Source organism: Phaethon aethereus (assembly GCF_964289735.1).
Source record: "Phaethon aethereus genome assembly, chromosome: 2".
In the NCBI taxonomy this organism is placed as follows: Eukaryota; Metazoa; Chordata; class Aves; order Phaethontiformes; family Phaethontidae; genus Phaethon; species Phaethon aethereus.
Genome location: NC_138582.1, coordinates 149,811,691 through 149,835,202, shown reverse-complemented (window position 1 = coordinate 149,835,202; position 23,512 = coordinate 149,811,691). Strand labels below are relative to the sequence as shown.

Here is a 23,512-nt window from a genome sequence, read left to right as displayed (position 1 = left end):
TGACACTCTGTATACAGAAAAGGATTGATCCCTTAAGATGTTGAACAAAATAGTTTTTGAAGGATGAAAGAACATTATGACAAGTGTTAATAGAGGAATTATAATAGGTAATACTGGTCTGTACAAATGTTCCATTTTTACAGTAATGTTCATTTCTGTCACTAGCCAATTCCCACTGAAGGTTAGCAGAATAAGATCTTAATTTCCATACAAGCATAGTTTAAACTAGAATGGAATTAATTCCAAAAAGCCATGAAGTGTTCAAAATTCTGAATGTCTAGGAAATAGTGATATTAATTCTAATGTATTTAGCTAGTAATATAGCCAGACAATATTTCAGGTTTGTCACAGGAAGTGTCAACTGTGATACGTAATGATTTTATTTGTAGTTAGATCATGCTGATTTTGACTAGGTTTGCTATGATTATTTCTGGCAATAAACCATGTGATTTGGTTAAAAGAGGAAAGAACAACCACACAAGTGGATAACAGCACAAATAACCAACAGAACACTTTGTCATCAAAAACTTTGGTCATAGGTTACCGAAAGCAAATGCAGGATTGAAAGTCATACACATTTCACTGCAAATCTCTGAAGTAAACTCTCCCTGTTTTAATGCTATGTATAAATAAAGGAAAATGTCTCTTAACTTTTCATCAGGTAATGAATTTCTTAAGAGATGTTGGAACTTTTGTAATTACAGATAAGGAACAAGCCATAAAACCATGAACTGTGTGAAACCTGTATCAAAATTTCTTGCTTTAAAAATCCTTTTTATCAAGATCTCTTCATCCAACAATCATGTCACAATAAGTCTTTACTGTAGGATGATTTTCTCAAGAACACATGAACATATTCCTATAATGATATCTCAAGAAATACATTGAAAAGAAAAACTATTTACCAAGCAAAAAAATTTTTTTAAGAAAAATTGTGATTTTTAAAAAAATCTGAGAAATTTAGATTTAATTTTTACTTCTTGAGTTACTAGTTCATGTGAAATAAGGCACTGGTTTCCTTGATAGGTGAGTCCAAACATGGTGATTTATTGGTCCCTGGCTTTATTTCTCTGCTGCTTCAGCTGCCATCAAAGGAGTAGGCACTGTGGGACCTGAGACTATTTCCCAAATCTCTCATCTAGGCATCCATTAGTTGCATCCTGACTAATGGTACTGAACTTTACCTCTGTACCTTCTGCACCATGGTTTCTCTTGGGAAAAAAAAATGGGTGCACTGGCAGAAGGGGTGCCACAGCACGTTCCAGCTTTCCCCCTTATGGGGGAAGTGACAAGGTAATCAAGGCTACTACGCGTAGCATGAAACCCTTCTGTCCCCAAAAGAAAGCCCAAGCAGAGACAGCCCATCAGCTGCTGGAAAGATTCTCAACGTTAGGTCACCACAACATATTAACAATAAATATAGAAAAGCTTGAGATTCCACTGCCCACCTTCAAAGCCCATCAAGCCCCTTCCTTTTGTGTCCATCAAAAATGCATTAGAAGTTAATGTCTCAAGACTTCAAAAGTCCTTTCACACAGGTATCCAGATGAATTCTTACGAATGAACTTAAGGATATACACATAAATTATGAAAAATCTTGTGTCACGTATTTGATATTTTACAGTGCTTAGTTTTACAAGGTACTGAAAAACACTAGTTCTAGTTCAGTAAAGCACTTTATCACACTTCAGTATAAGCTTGTGAACCTTCATGCTGATTTATGTTTTTCCAAGCATTTTTCTAAACTGCAGGAAAGAATCACATTTCTGTCCTGTTTCAAACTGTTCACTGATGTCTGTGGGACTGCTGACAAGCATAATAACTGTTTACATATCCTGGGAGTCAGTACTTTGCTGTCTTAACGCCACAATACTTCACTCAAGAGAAAAGATCCTGTTTTCACTCTGTAATATTAATGTTGGAAGAATTATTGCAGAATTAGTATATAGTCAGTGCCTAAAATGTTCTGAGATTCTAGCTTTATAAAACAACGTGATTAGCCTAACCACTTGGGACACATCTATCTAGTAATTATAATGATAAAGTTATATTTAATGTCATGGTTAGTTTTGACATCATCTACAAAGATACAGAAGTCTCCTCTATTCCACAAGGTCATGGCAGAATGAGATTATTTTCAAAAGCAACCCCAATTGTAAATATGAAGTATTAAAAAAAAAAAACATACCAAAACCCACAACAAACACATAAAAATGGACAAACCTCCTTTTAAATCTGAAGGTGTTTTTCAGTCTCAAAATTAATTTAATTTAATTTTATTTAATTTGGTTACTTGGGCCCAAAAATGCATATATATCCTTTGGCTATTCTAGTTTTTGTAATATTAGAAAGGTAAATGTTTTCTTTCCCTAAACAGATGAATGGTGATATTCTTTTAATTACTTAAAAATCACTCAGTAATGAAAATACTTGACAAATAAGGATATACTCACAGACAGTACTAAAACTTCCATGGTTAACTGTGCAAGGCCAAATCTAGTAAAAAATATTGTAAATTTTCTCCCACATCTAAGGTACAAGTCCTTTTAGTGTTCCTGTATACATTTAGGGGGTTTTTTTAGAGCATCAGTCATTTCTGATAGCCTTGTTGTTAATTATGCAGTTTAAGGATTCAAAGGCTGGGTCTAACTGATAGGCTGCTTTAACAAGGATACATCCAAGTGAAAGTGAGTCAGTTGTAGTATGGGAATAGCAAAGCAAGGGTAAAGTTGATGATGATCTTTCATGGTCAGACTTTACTGACTGTGATTATGTTAATGGTACCCTGAACTACTTTCAGATGGAATCTCATCACCACTCCTTACCATAAGTGTGTTTTTGCTTTTAGGGTGATCTTCCATGACAGGTGTATGCAGGTTCAGCAGCTTACATACATACTCACTTATACATTACATAGATTCTTTCTTTCTCCCGACTACTGTTTCCTGAGATTTTAAAACTAACTAACTAAATAAATTAATAAATAATAGAATTACAGGATTCTAGCTGAGTTACTGTGTCAAGTTCCTGGGACTTACAGTCCTAAAAGATGTGTCCCACATTGACCAAGATAGCTTGTTATGACCTGAGTACTTCTGTCCCTCCCTCTTGTACCCTGGAGCATGTCGAGATGTCAAGGGCTGCATAAAGACATCTCCACATCTCTATCCAGAGAAGCCTGAGTAGGGCCTTCGTGGATGGACTTGTATGTGATCTATGCAATGCTTACTGCTAAGGCAATTCTTCCATGCTGAGCTACAGAGTATCCCAAGAACACCTGCATTGCTTTCTTTTCAATGCTTATGGAAACATTTGTGCCAGCAACCGAGTCAATTATCCGTTTAGCAGCAAATGCTAGTGAGCAAGGGGATCACTATTACATCTTTTACCTAAAGATGCAGACCTTTCCTTATCCAAAAGATTTTGCCTGACTGAGATAGTAAGTTACACAGAATTGCTGCTCCTACGTCCATACATATGGCCTCAACCTCTCAAAGAAAACAATAACATAGGGATATCATTGGAACATATGACCTGCCATGACATCCTGTCTTCATTAAAGACAATGAGAGTTTTGCTATATACTTCAGTGGGAGTAGAATTTCTAAATTGTTTCTTAATTCTGCTATAAACATACTCAATAAACATAGAAAGATTATAAATAATATAAATAAACCCTGTGTTTGATGTAAGGCGTAGAACTAGAAGGAGACTTAATTAAAACTTCAATGAATTACTGCTTTCCTGTAATCTTCTTGTTACCTTTTCAAAGATGGCTTCTAGATCCAATAAAGGAATGAGAAAAAAGTCACTAACATTGTCCTTCTCTTCACAAAGTTATCCTGTTTTTCCTGTTCAGCAATTCCTAGTAAGTCATATAGTAATACCAACAGCAAATTTAAGATACTACTCTTAATTTTCAAGAAAGAAAAACTCCTACTTTACATGATTCCCCTCAAATTCAAATGACTCAGTCTGTCAGTGGGTTGTGGGTTGTTAAGGGTGGTACTTCAGGTTTTCCATATTTAAAATGTGGGCAGTACTTGACAGTTAATTGGCATATAGAAAGGTTATTTTTACCTTGTGTGATTTCCTTCAGTCTTCCTGCATGTAAATAGGGAACAAAGGTAAAACACACCCACCCCTTTGTCCCGTTTCCCCCTGCCCCCCCCCCCCCAAAAAAGTAAGGAAATGACAGATGTGAAATTAAGAATACAGGTTTGACTGGAAAAGTCATTGTTAAGATTAGCTTGGAAATCCTTATTCTTGGTCCCCTTTGTGCATATGTTGTGACTTGATGACATATGACAAGTCTTCCACTGCATACCACTAAAACAATAATGCAAAGAATAAATTATTTCTATTGCCACAGAGTGGATAATAGCTTCATAATATTAAGAGTTGTAATAGCACTGAACAGAAGGGCAATTTATTTCCCAAAGAACTGAACTAAACCCATGCAATTATCCCTGAAGGTTTGCACAATGGGCAATATATTTTCCTGGCTTCTCATGTGATTTCCTTGTTTTCATACTGTTTTCTATGCTCTGAAATCCACCTGTAAAAAATGGCAATACTGACCTTTAAAAATGACTTTTAAAAAAATCATACTACTTTTTCCCTTTCAAATATACTGCATAGCACCACACGTTTTCAAGACATTATTTCACTTCAAACTGTAGGTACTGAATAGCCTTCACTATCAACACAAAGTTCACTACCAACCACAAAGTCTATGGTTGTTTTTACTCTTTCCTACAAGTGTCCCAGTTCCCTCATTGTCCACTCTACGTGCATATTATTTCTCACTTAGACTGTGGGCTGTGAAACCCGAGCATGAATTGTCCAAACTAGTTCTGCATGTAGTATGGACATGAGATGCACATGAGATTATGTCAGCTTTTGTTCCTGGCCCACTATAGCCCTAACAAGGCAACCCTTGATCCTGGTCATGAGGACGGGACATGGTGGAGGAGGCTAGGTTGTACAGGTGCAAGTATTAGAGCTGTGATACCAAAAAGCATTGATACTTCAACAGTACAGACATGAAGTAATCCACATAATTTGACCTGACACCAGCATCCTCTGGCACAGCTCCCAGACACCCTGTAACCATCTCTGCACATCACACCCTGCCCAGGACACATTCTAACAAGACCTGTAAGTTAAATATTGTGTAAGTAACACAGCAACTCTTTTGGTTTTGGGTGCCTTTTTTTTTAATCTAGCCTATACAGATACGGAGGCTATACCCTGAACTACATAAAAAGCAAGACCAGCAGGATAAGGGAGGTAGTGCTGCCCCTTTACTCCACTCTGGTGAGACCCAACCTGGACTACTGCGTCCAGTTCTGGAGCGCTCAACCTAAGAAAGACATGAACCTGTTAAAGTAGGCCTAGAGGAGGGCTGCAAAAATGATCAGAGGGATGGAACACCTCTCCTGTGAAGAATGGCTGGGAGAGTTGGGGTTGTTCAGCCTGGAGAAAAGAAGGTTCCAGGGAGACCTTATTGCAGCCTTCCAGTAATTAAAGGGGGCTTATAAGAAAGACAGGGACAGACTTTTTAGCAGGGCCTGTTGCGGTAGGACAAGGGGTAATGGTTTTAAACTAAGAGAGGGTAGATTTAGACTATATCTAAGGAAATTTTTGACAGTGAAGGTGGTGAGGTGCCTGCACAGGTTGCCCAGAGAGGTGGCAGATGCTCCATCCCTAAGTCTGGTTGGACATGGCTTTGAACAACCTTGCATCTAGTGCAAGATGTCTCTGCCCATGTGATTGGCATTGGACTGGATGATCTTTAAATGTCCCTTCCAACCCAAACCATTCTGTGGTTCTGTGATTCTATGATCAGTGAAGAATTAAAAAATGTGGGTAGCACTTCCCTGCCAATATTAACCAATTAATAAACAATTGCTCCAGAGGCAAGTGCATAGGAAACTGTGTAGGTCAGCCAGCAACCACAGGCTATACAGTGCCACTGTGAAAATAAAACTGAGAATGGTGACTCTAAGTAGCTCAGAAACCAACAGCACAATGTAAGTTTGTTAACCAGAGTAGCATGCAACATGCAAGCAGGTATCAGGGATGAAAGAAGCCAAGAGACAGATCAGAGATGAAGAAGAATAGTTAGTGCCCAGAAAGAGAGCTACCAAGCTACAGCAAATATGGCTGAATATCCATGTATTTGGAGTACAATTGGAGGAGGAAGAAGCAACAGAAGCATGTGGTAATCTTTAAAGGACAAAAACATAAAAGGAACAAAAAAAAAAAGAATCCCTGAATACTAATCTCAGCAGATTATCAGGGAAAGTGCAAAGGAGAAGAGTAGGAGAAGGAAGATGAGCAGTGACAAATTGAAAGTTAAAATTGAAGCTGTTGCTAGAGTGGAAATCCATGATGACTAAATCCTTGTGTGAAAATTGCTACCAGGGAATGGATCGAAAGCAATAACAGAAAAATGATCACAAGTGGGTATTAGAGGTGTAATAAACATCTTAGAGAAGTCCTTGATAAATTCAGAGCTGCTTCAACACCAGATTTTAATGAAAAATGTGTATCTGACCAGCTAATCATTAACAAACTACTGGTGTGTCAGCATGCACTGATAATGAGACCCTGAACAAGGAAGCAAGAAGACAATCAAATCAAGGCAGAAGGCTAACAACACTTGGCAACGATAAACCTGGTTCAATAAGGGTGAAAGCGGCTGCAGAAAATCTTAAGTCATCATTAGAATATCAAAAAGGATGAGCCCCTTGATGCACCAAAAGCTGTCTGCAGCACAGTGTCTCACGGCATGAGGACAGATGTACCACAGGTTAGGTCAGCTGTCCAGCTAACTGCAGTGTGTGTCTCCCAGTGGAGAGATGCTGCCACATCCACAATGAGAACAAAACAGGCAAGCAGTAGTAGCTCCCAAACTCTTGGCAGTATATCACAGGTGGGAGGTTATAGCCTCACTGTTGTGCTAGTAGCCCTTAACAGACTTTTCTTTCAATAATTTGCCAAGTTACTTATTGATCCCATTCATACTACCTTGTACATAAAACATTCCTCAGCAATGAATTGTACAACAGACCATCCTAAAGTAGTATTCATTTTGTTTTGATTGTGTTGCCTAATAATTTTGGAGTACTTCTCATTCTCTGTATTCAGAGAAATCAGCTTCTCTATGACACTGTTGACTTGATGTTTCTCTGTTACATCTCAACCATCTCTCTTGCTAAGAAGAACACTCTTTACACAAGTATTCTAGAAAGGGTCAAACATTTCTACTTCCATTTTTTTTTTCAGCTTAATGTTCCTAATGTAAGGGCAAATACACAATTACTTTGATTTGTTTTCTTAGGATATATAGAAGAAAAAGCACAAACTGTTCAGAACCAGTTTCCATCTAACAACACTGTGAGTAGTAAGGCTAAGTCCTAGCTGTAATGTGCTGATATGCAAATTGTAACAGGCTGAAACATGGTCTCCCCACATTGCTTTTCACACTAGGAAACAGTACTTCTCTTGGGACAATAAAAAGTTGTGTGCACTCTTCCAGTGAAGCTGCATGCAAGAAGTAGAATATGACTAAGTTTGGTCAGCTCCATTTTCTGGAGTACACCAGTATAAGTCCGTAATTTCAACCTGACACTTATCAGTTAATGATTAAAGACTGAGAAACTCCCACACTTAAGTCAATCTACAAAGGTATTGACATTACAAATCCCTATGAAAATTTCTCTCAGAGGTGCTGTGAAATGTGATATGAGATCTAGAACCTGTAATTTCAATAGTTTGATGCTTGTTATTTAGGAAATGAAATTTGAAATTTTCTTACTTCAGCGATATTATAGCTGATGAAGAAGCCTAGCAAGTCATCATCTATTCTTAAATTGATACAAAGGTTATTTAGTCTACTACAACAAGTTCTGCTTTATTAATGTATGAAATATAATTACCACTCCTAGAGATGCATGAAATAAAAACATTAAATTCTGAAAACTCACAATTTGCTATAGCACAGGCTTTTTGTTTGAAACTGAACTCAAAACCACTTTAAAAATAGTTTGTAAAGTAGATTTTTGCCAAAAAGTCCACTTTCCACTAGAACCCTGAGTTTTTCATTACGGAAATGGTTGGGGGGGTCAGGTTGGATGGGGCTCTGAGCGACCTGGTCTAGTTGAAGATGTCCCTGCTCATTGCAGGGGGAGGTGGACTAGATGGCCTTAAAAGGTCCCTTCAAACCCCAACTTTTCTATGATTCTGTGATTCCTCTTCAACAGACAACTAAGAGCTGTTAGGGGTAATATAGTGAATATCCTTTTGTAGCAAAGGCTAGCTTTCATTGCTTCATGTCTGCAAGGTTACAGGACCCTAGTGATTCTAAAAGATGTTTCACACTATCATCTGATCTAAAAATGCTGCTCAGCAATTGTAACAGGGCATGTTTCCCAGTTCAGCACTGGGTGGCTACAACATCAGATCCTATGAGCTGAGAAACTCAAAAGGGAGATGGCATGTGGGAACCACAGAGTCACAGAATAACTAAGGTTGGAGAAGGCCTTTAAGATCATCAAGTCCAACCATCAACCCAACACCACCATGCCCAATAAACCATGTCCTGAAGTGCCACGTCTACACATTTTTTGAACAATTCCAGTGATGGTGACTCCACCACCTCCTTGGGCAGCCTGTTCCAATGCTTGACCACTCTCTCCATAAAGAAATTTTTCCTAACATCCAGTCTAAACCTCCCTTGGTGCAACTTGAGGCCATTTCCTCTTGTCCTATCACTAGTTACTTGGGAGAAGAGACCAACACCCTCGTCGCCACAACCCCCTTTCAGATAGTTGTAGAGAGCGATACGGTCTCCTCTCAGCCTCCTCTTCTCCAGACTGAACAACCCCAGTTCCCTCAGCCGCTCCTCATAGGACTTGTGCTCCAGACCCCTCACCAGCTTCGTTGCCCTTCTCTGAACACACTCCAGCACCTCAGCATCCTTCCTGTAGTGAGGGGCCCAAAACTGAACACAGGATTCAAGGTGCGGCCTCACCAGTGCTGAGTACAGGTGCACAATCACTTCCCTACTCCTGCTGACCATACTATTTCTGATACAGGCCAGGACGCTGCTGGCCTTCTTGGCCACCTGGGCACACTGCTGGCTCATGTTCAGCTGGCTGTCAACCAGCACCCCCGGTTCCCTTTCCACCGGGCAGCTCTCCAGCCACACTTCCCCAAGCCAGTAGCGTTGCATGGGGTTGTTGTGACCCAAGTGCAGGACCCGGCCACTTGGCTTTGTTAAACCTTATGCAGTTCACCTCCGCCCATCAATCCAGCCTGTCCAGATCCCTCTGCAGAGCCCTCCTACCCTCCAGCAGATCAACACTCCCACCCAACTTGGTGTCATCCACAAACTTACTGAGGGAGCACTCAATCCTCTCATCCAGGTCATCCATAAAGACGTTAAACAAAACCGGCCCCTGTACTCAGCCCTGGGGAACACCACTTGTGACTGGCCGCCATCTGGATTTAACTCTGTTCACCACAACTCTCTGAGCTTGGCCGTCCAGCTAGTTCTCTACCCAGCAAAGAGTGCACCTGTCTAAGCCATGAGCCACCAGTTTCTCCAGGAGAATGCTGTGGGAGATGCTGTCAAAGGCTTTACTAAAGTCCAGGTAGACAACATCCACAGCCTTTCCCTCATCCACTAGGCGGGTCACCTGGTGATAGAAGATTAGGTTGGTCAAGAAGGACCTGCCTTTCATGAACCCATGCTGACTAGGCCTGATCCCTTGCTTGTCCTGCTCATGCCCCATGAGTGCCCTCTCTTGAGTGAACCTCTCCATAATCTTCCATGGTACTGAGGTCAGGCTGACAGGCCTGTAGTTCCCCGGATCCTCCTTCTGGCCTTTCTTGTAGACAGGTGTCACACTGGCAAGCCTCCAGTCATCTGGGACCTCCTCTGTTAACCAGGACTGCTGATAAATGATGGAGCATGGCTTGGCAAGCTCCTCCGCCAGCTCCCTCAGTACTCTCGGGTGGATCCCCAGGACCCATAGACTTGTGGGTGTCCAGGTGGCACAGCAGGTCGTTAACTGTTTCCTCCTGGATTATGGGGAGTTTATTGTGCTCTCCATCCCTGTCTTCCAGCTCAGGAGGATGAATACCCTGAGGACACCTGGTCTGGCTATTAAAGACTGAGGAAAAGGCGGCATTAAGTACCTCAGTCTTGTCCTCATCCTTGGTGACAATGTTCACCCCCCATTCAGTGAGGGATGAGATTCTTCTTGGCTCTCTTCTTGTTGTTGATATATTTGTAAAAACACTTTTTGTTTCCTTTATGACCGTGGCCAGTTTGAGCTCTAGCTGGGCTTTTACGTTTCTAATTTTCTCTCTGCATGACCTAACAAGATCCTTGTACTCTTCTTGAGTTGCCTTCCCCTTCATCCAAAGGTGATAAACTCTTCCTTTTTCCCCGAGTCCCAGCAAATGCTCCCTGTTCAGCCAGGCTGGTTGTCTTCCCTGCCAGCTCGTCTTATGGCACATGGGGACCACCTGCACCTGTGCCTTTAAGATTTTCTTCTTGAAGGTTGTCCAGCCTTCCTGGACCATTTGCTATTCAGGACTGTCTCCCATGGGACTCTCTCAAAGCAGTGTCCTGAACAGGCTGAAGTCTGCCCTCCAGAACTCCATGGTAGTTTTTTTGCTGACCCTCTCCTTACTTCACCAAGAACTGAGAATTTTATCATTTCATGGTTGCTAAGCCCAAGACGGCCTTTGACCACCACATCTCCCAGCAGTCCTTCTCTGTTCGTAAACAGGAGGTCAAGAGGGGCACCTCGCCTAGTATGTTCACTTACTTGCCTTAGGGTTTCTAGGATTTACAACAAGAACAATAAAATCTGTAACTACTGTCACATTGAACATTTCTACCTTGCAGATGCTGGAAGAGACAACTCACATCATATTTTGTAACACCAAATGAGTCAAAAGGATTTTAGAAGACAACTAAGTTAATTCTTTTTGATCCATTTACAACCCACAGTAAAACACCAATATCAAAGTCCTTTATGGAGAATGTCTGAAATACGACCGGTCCAGCACTTATGCTTTGACATCTCAGCCTGAATAAGACAGGGGTATTCAGAAAATCAGAAGAGATGCAAAGACACAAGTCACTTTTCACTTTAACAAAACAGAGGTCAGTTTCAGGACAGAAAGTATTTTTCCCCAAACTGACAAAACTTTTGAATATACAAAATTGTCTTATTTTAAATCATGAGCAACAAATGGTGCGGCCACTATATCTGAAAACAGTACGTTAGAGTGTCGGAAGTACGAATAGCAATGTACAAATCAAAGACAAAGGGATCCACTGTGCTTCAGCTGTCTGTCTTCCCATGTTCGGTCGTATTCCAGACCATTATATCTGGTTTAAAATGCTGATCAGGAGCTTGGGAAATCTTATCTGCACCATTATTAATATACTCAGGCATGCATCTTTCAGAATCAGGCCCTTAAAATACAAACGGTTTGAATTCTACACTGAGGAGAAAATAAAAATAGCATGACAGGTACTAAAAATAGTAGCTGGTGAAAGAAGGTTGGCTGTATTTGTGTTTGTAGAACATAGTGCTGTTCTATATTTATAGCAAATGTATCATTATAATTTTCAATCAATATTCCATTACTTTCTAAACTGATACCTAACTGATAATTAGAGTAAAATTATTACAGTGGATTTGGTTGTTTACTTTTCTTAACCATTTGTAAAATAAGAAAATAACAAAAGCATTTTATTTCCACTTAATTGCAATTTTATTCTGCAGCATTTGTCAATAAAATTTCATTATTTATTTTCTCCTGATTTTTGTTCTTGTTTTTCACACTTAAAGGGAGAAAGTTTTATATTTGAAGGGACATGCAAGGGCTTATGTATGATACTCAAAATACTAAAACTTTTAGTAATTATACTCAGTATAACATTAATAATTAATCATGTATTTAAACAGTGTATCTGCATTTTTAAGTTTCATAACAGCTAACTTAAAAAATGTAAACTGATCATTATAAAACCATAAAAGAATATTAGACTCTTTTATGTATTACTTATGCTTTGGAGTATCAAAGATCTATAACCACCTTTGTTTACAGAGATACACATACATATTGCAGATGAGAAAAAAGTGAATTGGTTTGGGGTTAAGGCAATTATTTTTTCTTTTTTTTTTTAATAATGTGGTTTGCAATATAGTAAAGGTGCCCTAGATATTGTATGATAGACACAGTAGATACGTGATTTATATCATGACTAAAAGGAGATGACTACACTACCCAAAAGGATTGAAATACAAAATTTTGCCATTGTTCACATAAATACCACTGTTTCCTTTTTCTGTATCCACAAAAATTTGAATGAATAGAACAAGCTAAGACAGATACATTTATCTAAGATATTAAAATAGAAACTTTGCACTTTCTTCTGAGCAGAAACTATTTCAGGTATCTTGATTATTTAAGGAAGATAAAAGCAGACTTCGTCATCAATATAAGTAGGCTACCATGGTCAGATTGTTATTTTACTACCTTTTCAAATGCACTTTTAAGGAAAAGACTTGTAAGTAAACTTCTCAGGGAGATTAAAACGAATGAAGATCAATCAGAGAGACAAATACACTCAACAACCTATTATTTTTAATGTTGAAACAAGTGGCCATATAGTAAAAAGGAATATCTTGAAAAGGAATATATTTTATAACCTGAAATTTTTACAAAAAAAAGTATAATTTTTGCAGATTTCTTTGTCATACTAGTTCTGAATTCAGAAAGAAACCCTAGATCACTGAAGCTGCAAAATTTTTTATAAGCCTGTGTATTTTGGACTGGATTTGTTACTTTACAGTATTAGTATTTGAGAGAAATTCTTAATTTTGGCTCAGACAACAGCATTCATTTCATTTATATAAATTACCTCTAAATTTCCCTTTTCACTCATCCAGCTATTCCTGTTCTGCTCACTGAAGTCACAGTTAACATTCTGATGTAAAACATCTGATGGAACAGCAAGAGACTTCAGCCATGGTTTGATGGCATCTAGAACAAAGGTTTCTTGAGAAATTTAAGATTCTGAGGTTTAGTGGGAGCTAGTGTGAGCAAAGGAGTTCTTCATGTGCTCTTCCCTTTGTTTTTTTGCCAGAGCATTCAATTAAAAGCCCTAAAGTTTCATATCCATAGAATTCCAGACTTTCAAAAGGGGATCTGGATTTCCAGATGTCCTCAAGTATCTTTCTTTGCTGCTTTGAATTTTTGGCTGAGAACTCCCTCTTTTCGTAACAGTATATATGCACAACTGTTTATATGCTCCCAAAGTTGGCTTCCTATGCTAGTAAATAAACTGAAAATGTATTTGAGGGATTTACTATTCATAGTGATTCTTTCTTGAAATGTGGTAAACAAATAACAGGCTTACATAGGGAGGAAAGAGGAAGAGGTGGTATCAGTTCTCTCAGATATATGATCATCTCTTACATTTAGAAGAGAAAAAGCAAGTGAAGTTCTGTGTTATGAAGACTTAGGACATCTTTGGTCTTAGAGTTGAAAGTTTTTAGGGAATCTCTGAAAATCCTAAAACAGCTGATGAGATGCTATGGCTAGAGATGGAAAAGGAGATTAAGATGTCAAGACACGTATTTTGATCAGAAAATCATCAGAAAGTTCTATCTTATTTTCAGACATTCAAGGGGAAAAAATCCATTCTCAAGTGAATCTAAACATTTCCTTTGAGGCATGAATGGGACCTACAAGACTTCAAGTATGTGGTGTGGAAACACTGAACCACTAAATTCTTATAAAGTGTGGGGTACACAACATAGTAAACATAGAGGCTACAACTTTAATACTATTACGCAGTCAGTGGAGAGCCCAAAACTAACTGAGAGGCTGTTCTAGTACACGTCTCGGTAGACATAGGGCTTCAGAGAAAAAGTGGTAACAGTGTGAAGAGCTTTCCCCCCTCCCCGCCATCTTTAGCTCTAGGAGTATCCAAACACTATCTACTTAAAAGGACCATTGGAAAGAGGTCAGCACTTGACAGCTTATTAGCAACAGAATAACAACTTGTTCTCTTCAAAATTTCAGAGTTTTGAAGGGTTGTGAGTTGTGACACAGCAAGTTCCTTCAAAAGAAATGCAATACACAATAATGAACATCAGATGTTGAACTCTTTCTTCAGAACAAACTACCAAGTGATACCGTACACCTCATGCCCATCAAAAATGACTATGAAAAACAAAACTACATCAAAAGAATATAAGACCTTTGCATCCCTGCACAGAACTGGGCAAGTACAATAGAAAGCCCTACAACACTAATGTAGTGAAAATATTTTCAGTTACTGAACAGGACTTCCTAACCCTCATGTAGGTCAAATGTAGGACACGTGGGTTTAGTGTTCTTTAGACAAACTACCAGACATAAGGGTATGTTTTCTTACTTGGGGAAAAAAAAAGAAAAGAAAAAGCATTATGCTGATATTCCTTTACATTTCTACAAAGGGTCTTGACAAAAAAAATGAGCACTTTCCTTCCAGGTGCCTCCATGCAATCACAGTAATATTAAGGCCTTTACCTCCAAAGAGGATTTTCTCTCTACCTAAAAAAAATCTTTTGGGAAATTAATGTGGGACAGTCTAAAGAAAATATTACATTATATCAGATTTAAAAGGAAGGTATTTCTTTTAATAATATATTTTGGGGTTTTTTAAAGTTAATTTTATTGCCAGTTGGCAGTCAAGTGAACTAATGTCTCCTCTAATAAATCTGCATGTTCATTAACCCAACCACAGAATCACAGAATCACAGAATCACTAGGTTGGAAAGGACCTTTAAGATCATCAAGTCCAACCATTAATCCAGAACCACCATGTCCCCTAAACCATGTCCTGAAGCGCCACATCCACACGTTTTTTGAACACTTCCAGGGATGGTGACTCCACCACCTCCCTGGGCAGCCTGTTCCAATGCCTGACCACCCTCTCAGTGAAGAAATTTTTCCTAATATCCAATCTAAACCTCCCCTGGCGCAACTTGAGGCCATTTCCTCTCGTCCTATCACTAGGTACTTGGGAGAAGAGACCAACACCCTCATCGCCACAACCCCCTTTCAGGTAGTTGTAGAGAGCGATAAGGTCTCCCCTCAGCCTCCTCTTCTCCAGACTAAACAACCCCAGTTCCCTCAGCCGCTCCTCATAAGACTTGTGCTCCAGACCCCTCACCAGCTTCGTTGCCCTTCTCTGGACACGCTCCAGCACCTCAACATCCTTCTTGTAGTGAGGGGCCCAAAACTGAACACAGGATTCAAGGTGCGGCCTCACCAGTGCCGAGTACAGGGGCACAATCACTTCCCTACTCCTGCTGGCCACACTATTCCTGATACAGGCCAGGACGCTGTTGGCCTTCTTGGCCACCTGGGCACACTGCCGGCTCATATTCAGCCGGGTGTCAACCAGCACCCCCAGGTCCCTTTCCGCCGGGCTGCTCTCCAGCCACTCCTCCCCAAACCAGAATAAACAGTTCACACATAGTAAAAGGTAAATAACACACAGTTTTAAAAGAGTGAGAAAATAAATCAAGGTTTGTAGCTGTAGCTTACTATTATCATACCTTTCTCCAAATTATATTTAACTGTTGGCCTAGCCTTGCACCCAAATATTTTGAACTGATATTTTTTCTGACATTATATAATGAAAGATTAGCAGGTAATTCTAGGAAAAGAAGGCATAGAAAAGGATATTCCTTTTAATAGTTCTTTTTCCATTTATGAATCAAAATTTTGCTAAGCTGTTCTGTAGCAGATTAAGATAAGTTTGTTTCACCAAATGCTTGGAAAAAAAAAAGGCATCTACTTTAAATACCCCATGTTCATATTCAAAACATTATAATCATGTATTTTAGGGAGAAAAGTCAGTTCCACAAAAAATAAATATTTCAGACATATTTCCTCAAAAAAACACTGCAAATGTATTTTAAAGTCAATTTGATCACAGTTACAAATAGCTTTGAGATTGCACAGTTGTTTATATACTTGCAATGTTTTACAAGGCAGCAAATAAGCACTTCGCAACCTAGAAGGATCGTACCTGAAATGGCTTAGAGCTGCTGATGTAGAGTGTCTGTCTGACCCATCCGTTCCCTTGATTTCCAAACTTGTACCACAACAGCCATCCCTTGGTGTTACTCACAGTTCTCTGGAAGACTGACAGCTTGTAAACTTGTTTTCCAAACATATGATAATGAAAACGGAACACGCAGGCTCCATTGCCAGAAGGGTTGAAGAGAGGACTAAGTAAAACTGTGTTATCTTGGAATTGGTGTGGCTTGGAGGATTCCATGTAGAGGTAGTGTCCTCTAGCTGTGCCTGTCGTGTGATCCTTCAATGGGCCTGTATTAACTGTGGGTGTTGGGCCCCGTATTCTGATCCAGTCAAAGTTATCTTCAATGTCCTGCTCCCAATTGCACAGCCCATTTTCAAAGTCACACTGTAGCTCAGGGTCTGAAATGTAAACAGAACAGCCAGCCAATTGAAAGCAGTATCAAAAGGTAATAGTGCTTCAATATACTTTCATTAACTTTCTAAAATAATGAAAAAAATAAGTCTTTATCTCCTTAGAAAAATTTCTTTCTAATATAGAGGAAAAACATGTATCTTCTTGCAAAAACTCACCTTTGAAGAATAAATAAACACTTGCCTGGACAAAGAAAAATAAATTAAATCTTTATTTAGTTGCCTCCTCTTTCAATATATGTTGGCAAACTGTACATAATTAATTTATTGAATAAACATAATTGTGAAGAGCATTTTATTATTCAGTGTTGAATTTATATATTTTTTATGATTAAAGCATGCAAAGTTCTTTAAATGAAATTTAACTGAGTAAAGGATTTAAAACTGAGTATAATTGGATGAAATAAACAACAGGATATAGTCTTGTAGGTGTGTGTAATAAGTGACCTAATATGTTCTTGCATGGCAAAAGTAGTCCTAAGAACGAGTTGAGTTTTAGATCTTTATTATACTCAATAATACTAGTTTGATAGCTTTATCAAGGCTAAATCCAAGGAGGAATTTATAACAAAACTGCACTTTATTATTTGACACTAAGGCAAAATACATTTATGAGACCAATTACTTCTAACGTAAAAAAAAAAAAAAAGGTGTATCAGAGCTGGAGAACTTGCATTTCATCTTTGCATCTGCTCTTCATAAACAGTAACTGACATAATAGCCAATTCTTTTTTTTTTAATTAAGCTGTTATTTGTTAATGATCTTTAAAACTGCAAATCATATAGTACTTCCTTACTATAGACCTCAAAGATAACAGATAAGATAGGCATTTTACAAGTGTGAAAACAGATAGGCTGGAAAGACTTCACTTTCTTTTAAATTCAGATTAGTTTTAAGTTGATATTCAGCAAATATCAGTATAGACTTGTATCCCCTCAAGCATGTAAGGTGTCCCCTGTTTCTCAAACTCATTGTGATTTGCATAAATTAGTTACCTCAGGATGTGATAAAGCAGCTGCTAGTTAATTTTATTTTATATTAATGTTCCTGAGTTCTTAAAATTGATGAATGCATGCTTTGGGGAGAAAATCATCAACAGCACCCTTCAGCACTGCAAGGTAACTGTCAAAAAAGTGAATGACCTGTAGCTTTCCTTAGCTCTTACAAGTTCTTTCTTTGAAAGGGACAGTTATGCCCAGCTTGATTAATGCTTTCTAGTACAGATATTTTAACATTTTCTAGGTAGAAAGAGTTATAGGACATAAAAAGAGATAGGAGATACACTCCTCTCAGTCCGTATATATCCGCCACTGTACTTCCAGCACTGTAATGGAAGACAGCATGTTAACCCAAATCAACTGGCAGACTGTGAATTCTCTCTCTTAAAATAAACTTGTAATGCATTTGTATGTTTTACAAAAGTTAAGGAAATATGACTCATTTGAATAAGGGAGATTGAATTACCTTTACCCTGAGCTGTAAATCATCATAAGCATTTAAGTTAAAAATTTTCGGGGTCTGTTTCATCAGTAACTATATTCAGTTGAATCATCATTGGCTGTGACACTGATAGGCTGTAACGGTATTGTGCTTTTTTACTCCAGGGATGAATTTGGCAAGTAAATTTCAGTTTGATGTAAAGTAAGCAATAATTAAAAGTACTTACTACAGTTGTCTTCATCTGATCCATCCCCACAGTTATCCACAAGATCACAGACCAATAAACTGTCAATACATGCTTTTGTGTCTCTGCACCAGAAACTATTAGGACCTTCACAACTTAATGCTGGAGGTGGAAGAGCACAGTTTTCAAACATAATATCATCAATTGCTGAGACACCATCATAAAAACCCAGACTAATTTTATCAAGTGATAATTGGAAAGGATGTGGAAGGCGTCCAAGCTGAATGACTGCCTTCAACCACTGATTTCCCTCGTTGTAATATGCCCTCCAAAGGACAGTAGGCTGTTCCAGCCCATCCACAAACAATTGCATCTCTGCTGCTCCAACTGACTGTCCATAGTTGTAATACCTAAAATGATAACAAAAAGTTAAGGGTGCAAATGATAAGAAGGGACCACATTGAGTATAATGGCCAATACCTTCTCTGTCATAGCTCTGTGAAATATAGGAAGACTACAGTGCCTATTTCCAGTTTACCTGTAATTCAGTCCACTTTCTCTATGATGGTAAGGTAGGCTACTGTATCAGTCTAGGGCTTGTTTCAACAACTGAAGATTATGAGAGAAGAAGCATACTTCATTAAATTATAACCCACAACTCAAGAGACATGTTTGCTTTCATATTGAACAATGAATACTGCTCACTGAGATGCATAATGTTTTTTTATAAATTTAATTCAATACATAATTGTAAAGTTTCAAGAAGGAAAACCAGAACACTTACTGAATGCAAAAGTACACCTACATTTATTTAAACACTAGCACCATTTTTTACCTTAGTACATAGATTATCACAGTTTTATTTTTGTCTCTATTTGACAAGATTACACAGAAAAGACAATAACTGAAAGGAGGGGGGTTTTGCTATCTATATAAAAAAGGACTGGAAGCAAAACTCCAATTCTTGCACTGGAGCTTTTGTTTAAAGGTGATACAATCTAATTTTGGATACTGTAGATGACTCAAGGAGCTACTAGAGTTTTGTATGGTTTCCTGTTCTTAAACAAAATTCTATAACATTTTCAAATTGACTTAATCAAAACAGAAGTGTTAGCAAAATGACTGTGGTATTTGTCTATGTATATGCAAACACAATCCTTTAATATAATTTTGGTCAAAACCTGACAAAAAAGTCAGCCCATGTTTCAGATCTGTTCTCCAAGTGCTTCAGCATTTCTGCATATTGTTCGCAATGAAGACTGTATGATTAAAGAATAAAAAGAAATAAATACTGCAGAGGAAGGTGTGTCTATTGCAAACTATAATCTCAATTTCAGTCTTAGAGAAGCCATGTGAGATTATCCATGAATTTTAGATCTAAATTATTACATACCAAAAGGACAATGTGCAATTTGATCCAGTTTGCCTGAACTTTGGGCTTCGTAGCCGAGCTACTTGTGAGATATTGCTGCTGTTTTTCAGAATAAACATAAAATGACCTATCAAAATAAAACAGAAAAGTACTTTTCAGGCTGAGGAAAGAAAGTGTTTCTAAAGGTTTTTAAAGCATTCATGGCCTCCACTTTAAATCTGTGTCCTTCAGCTGGGATAGAGTTAATTTTCTTCCTGATAGCTGGTATAGTGCTGTGCTTTGGATTTGGGATGAAGAGAATGTTGATAACATACTGATGTTTTGGGTTGCTGCTAAGCAGTCAAGGACTTCTCATACTGCCCTGCCAGCAAGCAGGCTGGGGGTGCACAGGAAGCTGTGAGGGGACATAGCCAGGACAGCTGACCCAAACTGGCCAAAGGGATATTCCATACCATACGACGTCACGCTCGGTATATAAGCTGGGGGAGTTGGCCAGGGAGGGCCACTGCCCAGGAACTGGCTGGACATCAGTTGATGGGTGGTGAGTAATTGCATTGTGCATCACTTTTTTTGTATATCTTTTTATTATTATTATAAATTATTTTATTGTTGTTGCTGTTGTTGTTATTATTATTATTATTAATTTTCCTTCCTTTTCTGTCCTATTAGACTGTCTTTATCTCAACCCATGAATTTTACTTTTTTTTCTGATTCTCTCCCCCATCCCACTGGGGCAGCAGTGGGGAGCAAGCGAGTGGCTGTGTGGTGTTTAGCTTCCTGCTGGGTTAAACCACAACAGTATGATTAAAGAGCAGGTATAGCTATGCCACTTCTCTGTTTCTAGGCCTGGCTACTCTTACCTTCAGATTTGTCGTAGGTGTGATCCTGTGGAGGAGCTTGCTTCTGCAAAGCGGGTGCAAGAGCACTGCTGGAACTCCTTACCCAGCCAAATTCATCTACATCTGCAGTTTCCATCCAACCACAGTTCTCTCTTTCAAAGTCACATACAGCAGCTGAAATGAGGAAAGAGACATTTCACTTTATCTCTATATGTGACATTATTAAACGAGCTTTGCAGTATGAAAATTAAATACAAGATTTCTAATATGTCACCGATATTCTAGGAAAAAGTCTAGGAAAGGGGTGTGAGGAGACAGAGTACAAGATGGGGTATTTGTTTCGTAAGAGTTGGATAAAACAGCAGTCCCACAGGAACGACCAAGTCATCATTATATGCAATGTATGCAATAAAACAAGTCCTTCCCTCTAAAGGCAGTGCAGCCAAAACACACAAAGCAGGTGAGGAGGCACTGACAACAGGCCTCACGATCCTCATGTTACAGGACAGGAACACAGAGCACACAAAGCAGTAACAAGCCTTCTGCAAGGTCTTTTAGGGAATCAATATTGGAGCCAAAAATTAGATCCCTTATTTCCTGAGTCTCAGCAAGTATGCTAATGATAACAAAACCCTTCCTCTAGTTATAGTAGGAATCAAGTTAAATACCAGGAACTACAGAAACACTATGATGTTGCTAGGAGGAAATCTCTGAAACACAAAACTACTGCAGTGAAAAAGATTTGAAAAACATATTCTGCTGTGCTCTTCAATTCTTCCTTTAAAAGAGCAGTGATATTTTAGAAAATGTGTATAATACAAAATAAAGGAAAGAAAGGAGTGAAAGACTGTCATGTATGAAGTTCAAGGAATGGGCCTATGTGAACCTCATGAGGTTCAACAAGGCTAAGTATAGGGTACTGCACCTGGGTCAGGGCAACCCCTGGTATCAATACAAGCTGGAGGATGAAGGGATTGAGAGCAACCCTGCCGAGAAGGACTTGGGAGTCCTGGTGGATGGGAAGCTGGACATGAGCTGGCAATGTGCACTTGCAGCCCAGGCCAACCGTCTCCTGGGCTGCATCCAAAGCAGCGTGGCCAGCAGGTTGAGGGAGGTCATTCTGCCCCTCTCCTCTGCTCTGGTGAGACCCACCTGGAGTCCTGTGTCCAGCTCTGGAGCCCTCAGCACAGGAGAGACATGGACCTGTTCAAGTGGGTCCGTAGGAGGGCCACAAAAATGATCAGAGGGATGGAGCACCTCTCCTATGAGGACAGGCTGAAACAGTTGGGATTGTTCAGCCTGGAGAAGAGACGGCTCTGGGGAGACCTTATTGCAGCCTTCCAGTACTTCCAGGGGGCTTATAAGAAAGCAACAGACTTTTTAGCAGGGCCTGTAGCGATAGGACAAGGGGCAATGGTTTTAAACTAAAAGAGGGTAGGTTTAGATCAGATCTAAGGAAGAAATTTTTTCACAATGAGGGTGTTAAAGCACTGGACCAGGCTGCCCAGAGAGGTGGTAGATGCCCCATCTCTGGAAGCTTTCAAGGCCAGGTTGGATGGGGCTCTGAGCAACCTGCTCTAGCTGAAGATGTCCCTGGTCATTGCAGGGGGTTTGGACTAGATGACCTTAAAAGGTGCCTTCCAACCCCAACTATTCTATGATTCTATGATTCTATGAATGAATGCAAATCGACAAATATTTATTATGTTAAAATGAAGAAACATCAGGTTGTCCTCTTCTGCACTTTAAAAAATCCTCACGAAATCACAAAATTATATTTTTGAGTTCTGAAGTTATAACAGGCTTTTAATGGAAAACATTAAGAAAATTATTGTTGGTTAGGGCCTCTAATAAGACAAGATTTTGTGGATTATTGAGCAAAACACAAAGAAATGCACCGTTAATGCTGTTTTAAAAAAAATCATTCCTCAGCTATGGAAGGCCAAATAACATTTAAGAGATCAAAGAAAATATGAGTTTGTTATACATATGGTGCATGTGGGTCAGAAATGTCAATGATAAAATGATGTAGATCAAATGTAGGAAAAAAACCAGAAGGAAGACATTTTTTGATAGAATAAAAGGAAGATAAAAAATATGTACAAACATTCAAGGACCTAAGCATGATGGAAATGACTGAGAAACCACCAAACAGACATAACAGTAAGGGAATATAGAGAGCTATTTCCTATTTGCTTTTTGCTCCATAGAAGAAACTGTCCCACCAGCAACAAAGAATATGACATTGGACACAGATGGCTGCACCAAAAGAGGCAAATAAACAAGATAAAACTGCTAAGTCTGAGTCCAGACTTCTTTCATTGGTAACTTGTAACAGAGACAAAACATAAAGGAAAAGACGCATTAGACCATACATTTAACTTAAGCATGGATAAATACATTGATATAAAATAACCCTGAAGTCCTGAACAGAGCAAGCTGGTAGAGCCTGGGTAACATGCGCTTGGTTCTTGATGCTTGATAACACTTCGATTGCCTAATTGTCCCATAATGTCTTTGACTGGTACTTCCATTTCAGACTATCAGATTATCCAGAAAGACAGACTACAGCTTAGGTACCTCTGTAGTTTCTGTCACAGTGAAAAAACAAACTAATCCGCCTTCTCTTCTAGTAATTTATTTTCTGCCTTTCTCCTATTTCTTATTTTCTTACATGTTCTCTTTAACCAGCAAGTGGCCCTGCAGACTCTGCCAGGCCTTCTGTTCCTCATGTGTTTGAGGAATTTGTTGCTATATTTTCTTTAACTTTTTTTGTCATCCTTACTGTGTCAAGTGCTTGGCTCTTTACATCGATTAGAATGCTCCTTCTATGTAACTGAAGAGGAAAGTTTCTGGTTTTGTTGAACTAAACAAAAATAAGATCTGATAGTCATTATTCAGGCCATCTTGTTATTTACCCTGTAGTTCTCTGCCACTGGAGTTCATGCAATATTTGTTGTCACAGTGCATAATTTGAAAGAAATTAGATAAGAGTAAGTATACAATGAGAAATACTTTTTTTGTCCCAAAATATTACATAGACATTTGCTGGCAGAAGTAGAAAAGTTAGATTCATGACTTCTGGGTTCTACAGAAATTATGAAAGTCTGTGTGGTCTCCAGAAGAAA

General features: G+C 38.9%; 1 protein-coding gene across 1 annotated transcript in view; it reads right to left on the bottom strand.

The window, feature by feature from the left end:
• MALRD1 (MAM and LDL receptor class A domain containing 1) overlaps positions 1–23,512 on the bottom strand; it is a 298,997-nt gene that overhangs the window by 217,721 nt on the left and 57,764 nt on the right. Inside the window, exons 16-19 of the mRNA XM_081996518.1 lie at positions 20,406–20,558; positions 19,567–19,672; positions 18,216–18,583; positions 16,124–16,536 (exon numbers count right to left, since the gene is read on the bottom strand). Coding sequence (XP_081852644.1) covers positions 16,124–16,536; positions 18,216–18,583; positions 19,567–19,672; positions 20,406–20,558 — 1,040 coding nt within the window. The remainder of the gene's footprint in view (positions 1–16,123; positions 16,537–18,215; positions 18,584–19,566; positions 19,673–20,405; positions 20,559–23,512) is intronic.